At 48.1% G+C, this 11836-nt stretch overlaps 1 protein-coding gene across 1 annotated transcript; it reads right to left on the reverse strand.

Moving 5' to 3' along the window:
* Positions 1–2372: 2372 nt before the first annotated feature.
* On the reverse strand, positions 2373–11539 carry zgc:136930 (uncharacterized protein LOC563946 homolog). Its single transcript, XM_035429737.1, has 10 exons — positions 10028–11539; positions 9189–9249; positions 8782–8877; positions 8105–8284; positions 7462–7587; positions 4499–4719; positions 4340–4386; positions 3604–3633; positions 2992–3021; positions 2373–2621 (listed from the first exon to the last, which is right to left on the reverse strand). Exons 1-10 carry the CDS (start codon positions 10783–10785, stop codon positions 2569–2571), a joined length of 1602 nt encoding a protein of 533 aa, XP_035285628.1. The 5' UTR covers positions 10786–11539; the 3' UTR covers positions 2373–2568.
* Between the last annotated feature and the right edge of the window lie 297 nt (positions 11540–11836).

The following is an 11836-nucleotide window of genomic DNA, read 5'->3' on the forward strand; positions in this document are numbered from 1 at the left end:
CGCATTGTTTACCATTCTTCGCTTTCTGAGCAGAGAAAGTGGAACTGAAATTTCTCTCCAGCTTATTTTGAAACCGTCTGGTGCACAGGCCTTGCCCCTCCTGAGGAGGCAACGCGTCTGTCTGTCCAGCTGTTTGTATGTCTGTCTGTCTGTCTGTCTGTCTGTCTTTCTGTCACAAGGTCTTACATCAGATCAGATCACCAGATTTAATGCAGTAGCTTCTGTGTGGAGTTGCTTAGGTACAGTTGGGTGTGTGCCCAAGCATTCTCAGGACGCTCGGAGCCACTGAACGTCTTAAAGATGATCACGGCCTAAACTTCAGGAGAAAAGTGAAGAAATGCAAGCGTTCATCAACATGAATACATCGTTTTCTCTGCACGTCTTTTGTTATTTTCTGCCTCTGCCTTGTACGTTTCCTCTTGTAGCGCTTCTGATGACAGGCATGGCCTGTCCCGCAAACTTATCCTTGCAATTAGGCTTTAGTCTTCTGTCCCGTTGGACTTGAAGCTACATCATAAAACCTTTTCATTGCCACCAATTCCACCAGGGAACGTTGTGTCACGTCCTTTAATACTGTGCATCTCTGCTATTTTCACCTTTTGAAATTCTACAAACCAGACCATATTTTAGCTGGGATTTTCGAGGAATGCTCTCTGTAGCAAATTAGATTTTACGGCAGTTGATCAGATTGCATATTTTACAGCACTCGATTGCTTTTTTGTATACTTTCACAAGGAAAGTCAGAACAACCAACAGGATGGTAGATCTCCAGGAACAGGATTGGGCAGCCTTGGTTTATAGTGACAACCACAGGAATTAATTTATGAAATTGGTAAACAACAGATTGGTTAGGGGACAGTCAGATGACCAGGATTAGGATTTGGTCAAAACCTCCGGGTTTACACCCAGGGTGTGAATAATGGGGGGATGGGGGGATGGGGGGGGGGGGGCTGAGCCCCATAACTGAGACATGAACCCCACAGAAGGGAAGTGAACACAAAAGGTTGGGGGAGGGGGGGGTTCTAAAATCTTTACACAAATCAATAGTAAATATTCAAATGTGAATCCCCAGTCCCAGAAAGATGGTAACACAGTTCAACACAGTGACCCCAACACCGCATCGGGAGTGTGCTGGTATTTCCATGGTTCACAGGGAAGATTCCCACCTATAAACATCAATTTCTGGACTAAACCGGTGTCCATGGAGTAGTGGGCACATCCAACCCGCCGCCAATGCGGACCAAGCAACAACAGCCAGCGCTTGCGCAACTGGCTGAATTCCATCTTGAGTAAATGAAAGATCTGGTGTGATCTGTGTGAAGTTCAAGTGTGAAAACAAGCGAAGATGAGAAAAAAAGTGTTAATACAACCAAAACAGGAAGTGCACACAGACTTCCTATCTAGTATCTTTTTAAAAAAAAAAATTTTTAATCGCTTTAAATACTTCCTGACTGATAGGCGCTCCACTTGAACAAGGAGCACACCTGACCGGGGACGACCACAAAAATATTTCCCCAGTGAAAATGGAGCAAGTTGGGCCCCTTCAGTTCCTCAAGTTGAAGTCAAGAAGCCAAAACTGAAGCGCACTTACATTTTTCTACAGTCTATGGTGGAACTCCATCAAGTGTGCCCACAACCGTGGGACCTCTCTGTCTCTGTCTGTCTCAGTCTCGTTTCCCCTCCCACTGTGCGTTACGAAACAGGACTATCCCCTGCAGGAAGTGAAACGGTCGACCTGACCCTGGCCTCCCCACCAATTCTCAGTTATGGAACATAAAAGTCAAGAGAAGCACAGAAAAAGTAATATTTTAGGCACTCAAATACTACACTAACACCATTAAACATTCACTTTTAATGAAATGTCTGCATCTTCCTAATTGTGCCATCAGTTGATGTGAAATTGTGCTCTCTTAGCAAATTATGCATATGCGTGCGTTTGTTTGCCTATTTTCCACCTATGCCTTGACTTAGAAATACTGTAAAATTAAAAATGAATACAAAATCTTTTATACACAATTTTCATTGAAAACAAACCAATAATTAAGACGATACTTAAACAATACTCAAAAGAAAATGTAGTTGTAGAGCATGCAGTCGGGATTTTGATGTGGCTAAACTTATATATTAATACTAAATGGGTATTAATAAAAGTAAATACTAAATAGGATGAGTTGTTCTGTCTGATGTGTGATTTGCCGTGGCGTGGGACTCGCTGAAGAGTTTGACTTGTTGGAATTTGAACAGCATGTCCAAGAGAACGCTCCCAATCTAGTGATTCTACTGTTCTATGGTCGTACAGCCACAGTCTGTGCGATGGCTCACATGCTACCGGCTTCGATGCGCAGCAAAGAAACAGAAGACCCACACTGTCCGGTTCAAGCTGGAAGATTTATTAAGCTGTAGGCAAAGAGTGAGGGATCCATGCTCGGAAGGGGCGTAGGCTGGAGCCAAAGGTCTTTGGCGTAGGAGGGTGAGGGGGCGTAGGGGGCGTGGGGGGCGTAGGGGGCGGGGCTTCAAGGGGAAGGTAGAGGTGCGATGTCTTGCTGTCTTCAGGGGCCCACGTGGAGGTCAAGTTGACTCGGTCTCCTCTCCATCGGAGACGGCAGATGTCTCTCTGTGCCCTTTTGAGAAGTGTGGAGTTTACAGTAAGAGCTCCACAAGGCTAAAAGGCTCCGATCTCCTCAAGCACTGCAAAGATACTGTCTATTGTAGGGATGTGGTTATCTGACTAAAAATGACAAAGGCCTCAATTCAACGCCACATCTCAGTGTTATTCTCAGTTAGTGTAATTATCTGTTTCCCCAACAAATGTACTTTCCACAGCAAAGTAATACTGTTTAAAATAATGTGGGGTAATATTAATTTGATAACAAACACAACAAAAGAGCAAATTATTATTATTATTATTATTATTGTTATTATTATTATTATAGCAGTGTTAACTGACTTGATAAGCATTTGGTATTCTGTTCAAAGCATGCATGCAATTACCTGAGATGACAGTTATGCCTGCAGACCCACCTAGGAGAGAGAGAGAGAGAGAGAGAGCAAGAGGATAGGAGAGGACAGAGAGAGAAGGTCAGATCAGCGATAGACAACATAGGCGGAGATCATTCTGGATGCGGACGGCACTTCATTTCGTGGCATCAGGCACACTCAGAACTTCACGGCGTAAACTGTCATTGTACAGCAACGCCCAGGAGCCGAGTGCATCTCAGAGCGCCGTCCAGCATCGGACACGGCGGATGTCTCTCTGTGCCCTTTTGAGAAGTGTAGAGTTCACAGCAAGAGCTCCACAAGGCTAAAAGGCCCCGATCTCCTCAAGCATTGCAAAGATACTGTCTATTGTAGGGATGTGGTTATCTGACTAAAAATGCCCAAGGCCTCAGTTCAACACCACATCTCAGTGTTATTCTCAAATGTACTTTCCATAGCAAAGTAATACTAAACATAAACTACTGTACTTTCCATAGCAAAGTAATACAACAAAAGAGCAAATTATTATTATTATTATTACTATTATTATTATTATCATTATCATTATAGCAGTGTAACTAACTTAATAAGAATTTGGTATTCTGTTCAAAGCATGCATACAATTACCTGAGATGACACTTATGCCTGCCGTCCCACCTAGGAGAGAGAGAGAGAGAGAGAGAGCAAGAGGATAGGAGAGGACAGAGAGAGAAGGTTAGATCAGCGATACACAACATAGGCGGAGATCATTCTGGATGCGGACGGCACTTCATTTCGTGGCATTAGGCACGCTCGGAGCTTCACCGGATGACAGAATAATCTGTCGTTCTACAGTAGCGCCCGAGAGGCGAGGTGCATTTCAGAGCGCCGCGGAGCGTCGCGCTGCCGAGGGCTTCTGCAGCCCTGCACTGCCGCTCCGTGCTCCTGGTGCTTTCACAGACCAGGGCCCTGTGCACCCTCACGACATTGGCAATATGTGAGCTGCTCTCAGCAGCGCCGTCTAAGCTCTCTGAGGGGGGTGACTTGCCTGCCAGGGCAGTATCCCAGGACAGGTTGTGGGGGGAGTTCTGGGGGGTGCTGGAGAGTGGGGCATCACCCTCTGCAAGAGGGAAAAGGGCAGGTGAGTGAGGGCACCCTTTGCTCCCCTCCAGCAACCCCCCCCCCCCCAACCCCCCCAACCCCGGGCCCTACCCCAGAACTCCAGCCCCCAAGACACAGGCTACTACAGCCCTATGAGTCTGCTGAAAGTCTCCCTAGAGATCCACGTTTAGATATTTCATTCGGGGCTGCACGCTGATTCGAGATCACCGTCCCTCAGATCAGGGGTTCAGAAGCACGTGCTGAATCAGTGATCTCATCTCACCTGTGAAGGTGTAGGATCCTCCTCCCCCTGAGTAGGACTCTGACATCCTGAACGACGGGTCACAAAAAAAGGCCGAGTCAGCACACACTGAAGGCGCTTACAGGACTGTCCACAAACTTTCGCCCCTTTTATAGTCTTGGGAAAAAAAATGCGGCTCACTTGAAATCGTTGCCCTCCAGCAGTTTCCTATAGGTGGAAATCTCCACGTCCAGGGCCATCTTGACATCCAACAGCTCCTGGTAGGCGATGATCTGCTTCTGCAGGTCTGCTTTGGCCGCCTCGATGGCCGCGGCCAGACTGGATATCTGGGCCTGGAATTCCGCCACGCCCACCGTCGACAGCGCCTGCGCATCAGCCAGACGCTGCTCCAGCGACATGTTCTGGAGCAAGGAAATGAAGGGAGGAGAGGAAGAGAAGGAGAGAAAGAGAAGGGGGGGGAGAGTGGGTAGGAATAAAGAAGGAATAAATGAGTTGGGTCTAGATGGATGTGGGGGGGGGGGGGGGGCTGGTGAAGATGTCCATGGCTGCTGGCACTGAGGGAAAAGTTAAAGCCATGACTAGAGCAAAGCTGAATTGTCCCTTATATTCAAAAACATAATTTCTGTGCAGCTGCACTTCATTTCAGATGATGATACCCAACAGCCATATTTTACTTTACTACACTGTTGTAAGTCGCTCTGGATAAGAGCGTCAGCTAAATGCCTATAATGTAATGTAATGTAATGTAATATTTGCGTGTGACTATAAGGGTTGCAACACGGGCATCACTGGCTATATCAGGCGTCACTGTAATGTTTTGTTTTGATAAGAAAACAGCTAAACTGCAGTCTGGATTGCCCCCGTGTCCTGTTGGCACACATTCAAATCTTTTTGTTAGAAAAAAAATACCGGTTTCTTCGGGGAAAGTCAGTACAGCAGAGCCGCTGTGAAATGGGGGAGTTTGGCACTGCTCTAAGCGTACCGAGACGAAGCAACCACTTCCTTTGCATGTTTGAGCTGTTCTTCCGGTAAGCTGTGATTTTTCTGTTTTTTCAAAAATCTTTCGCCTTGAGAACTGACGTTTACAGTTGCTGGCGCAAACTGACGGTAACTGTTCTGTCGGTTTCTTGCAAATTTCAGTCTCACGCTCGAACAAACACCAGCAGGGAGCTGAGACTTCAGTAAGTGGCACAGCAAGCCAGCCTAAGTGCATTCACATTTTAGTTTTAGCTTTTCTCTTAAATCGGAGAAAGCTGCAATTTTCACAGCATAAACTTACATTTCGGCCTAACCGAAAATCTTCCGTGTGGGCTCTGGCTGTAAAAAGGCACTCGCTATGCGTGCAGTCTGGGGCCTATATGGTTGAATGTACTTGTCTTGGGCAGCATGACTTTGGTTTCTCCAAAAGGATTTGCCAGAAATCCACAGGCTGCAAGCTCTCTACTGTAGGCACCGTGTGAACAGTAAGGTTAAAGATGATCACTGACTCCCAGACAAGTGGTAAATGGACTGCATTTATATAGCGCTTTTATCCAAAGCGCTTTACAATTGATGCCTCTCATTCGCCAGAGAAGTTAGGGGTTAGGTGTCTTGCTCAGGGGATACCTCAACACAGCCAGGGCGGGGATCGAACCGGCAACCCTCCGACTGCCAGACAACCGCTCTTACCTCCTGAGTCATGTCGCACCTAGAGGCTGCACTCATTTCAGCTGCAGTGCACCGTAAGGCATTATTTTCGTAGAGCAAAACCGAGGGTGAAAAAAAAATAATAAAATGAGGGTGAACATCATAAATACGTGCCCAAATGTGGCGTCTTCCCCATCACACGTTGACTCATTCTCCATCTTCCAGCTTGGGCGTCATGCTCTGATAGCTGTATCTATCTGCTTGCTTGTGCTGTTCAACAGATACAGAACTTTCCATCCTGTTTTCCCTCAAGACTTTCCTCTGTTCTGCTTTTTGGTCATATGTTGGCACAATGTTTTTTTGAGGCTCTGTCTTCTGGTTTTCTCACAGGGTTCTGAGCATGTATTGCTTTACTCTCTTTGCTAGCCGAAATCCGTCCTTACGTACGAGAGCACGTGTCGAATATCACAGGGAAATTTACACGAAACTGCGTCAGAATGTTACGTATGGTTGGATGGCGGTCCCTGCATCCATTCTGATTTCACTCTGGTTCGTTAGAAATTCAGGCACCGGTGTTGCGTTCGGCATGCAACGGACTTTCCAGCTCGAAGCCAAAATTCCCCCTCGATAGAACTGAAATGGATGTTGATTTTCTGACGCGAAAGCAGCACTACAGAACATCGCCACCACCCTCCCCCCCCCCCCCCCCCCCCCCCCCTTTTGTCTTCGCCCGACAATGCTCTGTTTTCGCTTTTGATGACAGACGATGCGGGGGTTTCACTAATGATTCACTGTACCGTGAACCAGCACCAATCACTGTCATCTACGGAGGCTTTCCTGTCTGCTGCCTGTCTGTTAGAGCGATGTGGCTGGATCGGACGAAACACACTTCTGTTTGATACCTCATCTCTCTGGCCTTGACCTTCCAGACTTTTCCATAGAAGCACATGGCAGGCTGTTTGTGTTGCTACCACAGTTGCTTCTACTACAACAACTGCACATCATCACCAATGAGACATTTTCCTTTAGTGCCCTTATCCAGTGGAGGGTTAACGGAAAAGATGCGATTAAATACAAAGGAACCTCTATCACGTGTTTAGAAGCACTGGCTAGGGATCACATGAACGATGCCACTTCCGCTTTTGTAGGGATTTCCCATCTATTAAAATTGTCTCTATAAAATAATTTTCAGCCACACTATAATTACTGTGATTCTGGGTCACGTTGTTTTAATAGATCACTATTAACCTTTAGGTCATTCCACTATAAACCGCACCGTTCTCAGTGATTAACTGTCGGATGCGGCGCTTTTAGGAATCCCTTTTATTTTAGCTTGCTGCCTAATTCCAGCCCTTCTAAATCTGATACTGCCGTTCCCCTTGGTCCAGGGAAGCACATTTAATATATCAAACGAAATCAGCCTTGTAGGTCACCAGCCAGCCGAATTAATGAAGGAGTAAATTAATGAAGGAGTAAATCATGTCTGTCTGTGTGGCACACAGCAGGCAGAGGCTCACCATGGTCAGCAGAGCCTGAAGCTCCAAACCCAGGCCCTGCAGGTCCTTTCTAGCAGCCGCAATCTCTATTTTGGTACTGCTGATGGCTTCAGTGCTCTTGGCTGTTACTGTAGAGATCTCGTCCATCTGCGGGGGGGAAATCAGGGGAGGTCAAAGGTCAAAGGTCATGGGGATTCAAAACGTCACAAAGTGTGTTCCAGTTAAGTTGTAACAAATTCATTCCACGGAGTTGTGTTTACACTGGCATTGTGTAGAAATTAGGATATTACTTAAATGGACCGGATGTGACAGATTTGCTTCAGTCAACAATTTGCCCAATCAACATGTCTAGCCTTTCCCAGTACTGCAATAAAGTTTGGTGCAATTCTGCATAAACATTACAGTAACTTTTTAGTCTGGAGTGAAACTGCTGATGTGAATAGTAAAAAGTACCTAGAGTTTGTAGTAATTTATAATAATAGTCTGTAGTAATAAAGCTGAAGTACGCGGTAAAATGTCCAGTGTTAATTCAACTCTTAACAGAGTACATTTGGTCCCACTTTGGACCAAACGTACGTGGTTACAGCTGAATTAACACTGGACATTTGACTGTGCGGTAACTGCGGGTTGTAGCGGGAATGTCGACGCGGTTGGCGAACAGCACCCTGAGTCTGTAGTATGCGTCCGCCTCTTCTTTGTGCTGCCGCACCGACTTCTCATAGTCCTCCCTTATCTTGTTCAGGGCCTCTGAGATGTCGAAGGATTTGAGGGTGTCCACCTCGATCATCGACACGGACGTGTCCATGTTGGTGGTGCCCAGCTTGGACTGTAAGCCGGCAAGCTCCTGCAAGGGACGAACAGCCAAAAAATGTTGCTCAGCCGAGAACCACTGACCACGAAGGCAGTTGCAGTTTTGCATGAAAAAGATTTTTTTTTTTTTTAAAGCCAAGTCTTATCGCTATACCCCCCGTTACGCAGTCAAACCTATCAGGCTGAGGCGTCTTCCTGAAGTCCCGCCTTCACATATTGTGAATAAACTACGGGAGCACGTGGAAAGTGTGGCTTCTTTTTTTTCTGATTTATGAGTTTTCTCCAGCCGGTCTGTGCCTGGTTTAAGTTTTTTGGGCGGGCGTTGGCCCTCCGGCTTCTACATTTTACAAATAGTTGGCTCGCCACTTGACAGCCCCCTCTGTCTGAAATGCCACGCTATTGCCCTGAATGGACTGATTGCGCAGTTCAAAGCAAAAATAAATAAATAAAAAATAAAACTGCGGGACAGCCCGCAATGTCCCTCAGCTCTTTTGGCGGTCACAGTCGCGCTCCCCACGGCGTGTCCCGTACCTCCTCCTGTGTCTTGGTTATAAAGTCCAGCTCGTTCTTCAAGCTGGAGGACTTGGCATCCAGCTCAATACGCAGGTCAGACGCCATCTCAATATCCTGGGGGGGGGGATAAGAAGATGGACAGGTCATCACTGACCTACTCGGCCTCATCATACGGCATCATGGGTAAAATTAAGTCCGACTGAGACTTGGGTGAATGACAGGTGTCAATTCATCATTCAGACCTCGTTTTAATGTGAACCTCCACCATTATGACTGACAGACAATGCTCTTAAGCCCATTCATGGAATATGACCCTTAGGCATTTTCTTAGAAAGCCTGTCGTGCAACTTTCTGTAACTGACAGCTTCTAGCATAGCAATATCCCACTGATCAAGTTCACAAATTGCCCAGCACCTCTCCCTTACCTTCTTCATGGCTGCAATGTCAGCCTCCAGCTGGAATCTGACGCCCTGTTCAAAATCAAGCCTGTCAACAAAGGGTGAGTGTTACACGTGTGCCGCCTCACCCGATTAAAACACGTTTCCCCGTCCTGAATTATGGACTGCAACCCTGGCCCTGGAGAGCCACAGGCTCTGCTGGCTTTCATCGTTACTCCGCCCTCAATTAAGCAATTAGAGCAGTTGATCACGCGGGTAAACTCACTCAACTGGTTTCTTGGGCCTGAATTTGGGTGCTGATTTTAAAGTGAAACCAAAAAACCAGCAGAGCTTTTTACGCTCCAGGACCAGGGTCACAGGCCCCTCTACTTAGGGATGTTGGTGGGACAAAGAAATCTAAAACAAATTTGAAATGAAAAGGGTCTGGCAGTCTGTCCCCCAACAGATCATGCCACACTTATTGGTCTATTGGCTGTATGTTGCCTCCCTAAATGTGTAAAACAGTGTCCACATCTAGGACTGCCCAAATAATGTCAAAACTGAGCAAATTTATATTTTCCAATATGACCGTCTACATATCTACATATAGCTACATCTGCAGATATTAATTTTCAATCGCCAACTGCATGAATTGAACAATAAAATAAGCACATCTGATACACTGCACTACAGAGTTCACTATTTTCTGTACGATTTATAATTCCGCACGGAATACAGTACCAATGTTGTACTTTTAAAGCTTTTTTTATTTTTTACCGTGAACACTTTGAAGACTAAAAACACTATATGAAGACTGCATTCCTAATGAAGTTACTACGCATTGCTTATTTCAGAAACTAATGAGAAAGGGAGGGACAGACACTCACTTGGCCTTGACCTCATGGGCGGTGCCACGGATGTTGTCCAGTTCAACCTCCAGCTTGATGGTGTCCAGGGTGAGGCCCTCCAGGGTGATGCGGTACTCGCCGAGCTGTGCCTCGTACTCTATGCTGGTGGTGGACGAGTCCGGGGACATGTCGGTGCCCCCGGTCAGCTGGGACAGCTTGGCCTCCAGGGTGGCGTTCTCCTGCTGCAGCGTGCGCACCTTGGCCATGTAGGTGGCGAAGCGGTCGTTGAGGCCCGAGAGCATCTGCTTCTCCGCCGCCCGGGTGAGGATGGGCCCCAGGACGGGCCCCAGGACGGGCCCCACGGCCAGGGCCGAGCTGCCGCTCAGGCCCCCCGCCGCGAACGTGCGGCCCATGGTGAAGGCGGGGCTGATCATCAGGCCGCCGCCGCCGCCGCCGCCTCCGCCGCCGCCGTAGCCCAGCCCGGCGCCTCCTCCTCCGCCGCCCAACCCCAGGCCATACCCGCCTCCCCCCAGCCCGAGGCCGAGGCCCCCTCCGTAGGCCGCTGCTCCTCCCCCTCCCAGCCCCAGCCCCATCCCCATCCCTAGCCCCCCTCCTGAGCCCAGGCCTCCGCCGCCCCCGCCATAGCTCAGGCCCATCCTGGCCCCGCCGCCGCCGCCGCCACCGCCGCCCCCGCCGCCCCTGGCCAAGCCGATGCCGCCAAGCCCGAGGCTGCCGCCGCCGCCGCCGCCTCCGCCTCCCGACATCTTGGACGAGGAATAGGAGTAGGACACAGACATTGTCGCTGAGCTGACGTTCGTTCCCTACAGCAGGCACCGAGAAACTGGAGAGCGCCAGGCAGCCAGCTCGGAGCTCTCCATTTATAAAGGATCGGGGGAGAAGGGCGTGAGCAGGGAGGGGAGGGGCCACAAGGCAAGGGGGGCTCCTGATTGGCCCCCAGCCAGCTGGATCCCCACCCTGCCCTGCCCTACCCCTACAACACCCTCGCCAATGCGGGACAATCACAAGAGTGTATTCGCACCTGCAGGGCAGGGTCTGACTCCTTCATTCAATCAGTTTGAGAGAACAGTCCCTTCAGGGCTGGCAGTAAAGCAGAGATTTATATTGCAGCCTCTTTGTGCAGCGATGGATTTTTTTGAATTTTTTAAAATTATTATTATTTAAAAAAAACAGATAATACCTGCTGACATTTTATATCCATGCTTTTTCCCCGAAATTGCAGGGGTTGCATTGCAGGCGGATATATTCCGAGTCATTTCGTTCTCCGAAAACCACTACTCCCACCTTCGCGTTAAATAAGTGCTCTAATGCCACGGGTGTTAAGTGTTTGTTTCAGTAAAATAACAGTCATATGCTTATGGGGTCATATGTGAGGCACATCAAGATCAAGCCAGCAGGTGACGGACTACCTGCAGGAAAGGGCAGTTATCGGTGAGTGCGTCCACGCACAGCGCTAGGTACTTTCAGACACAGGAGAGTTCACTGGGAGAGTGAACACACACCCAAGCAAGCAGAAAATACTGCTCCCCCCCCCACCCCCCCCAGTGGTCTTTCTCCCCCTAATCAAATCAAATCAAATCAAAACAGTTTTCATTTTGACTTTATTTTGTGCAGCGCTGTCTTACTTTACAGAGAGCAGAATGAAGATGGGGAATTTGCCAGAAAAATTTGCCAGAAATCAATGTTTTTTTTTTTTTTTTTTTTTTTTTGTCTCCCCCAGATATTACAGTTATAAAATGAGGAATTTGTGTATGAGGCGCACGGGAGTGACAGCAGCCGCTGCCTGGTCTTGAAAGCCTCCGGGAGCCGTTGGCCGGGTCTCTGCGAGTG

The sequence above is a fragment of the Anguilla anguilla genome, chromosome 8, assembly GCF_013347855.1.
Source record: "Anguilla anguilla isolate fAngAng1 chromosome 8, fAngAng1.pri, whole genome shotgun sequence".
NCBI lineage: Eukaryota > Metazoa > Chordata > Actinopteri > Anguilliformes > Anguillidae > Anguilla > Anguilla anguilla.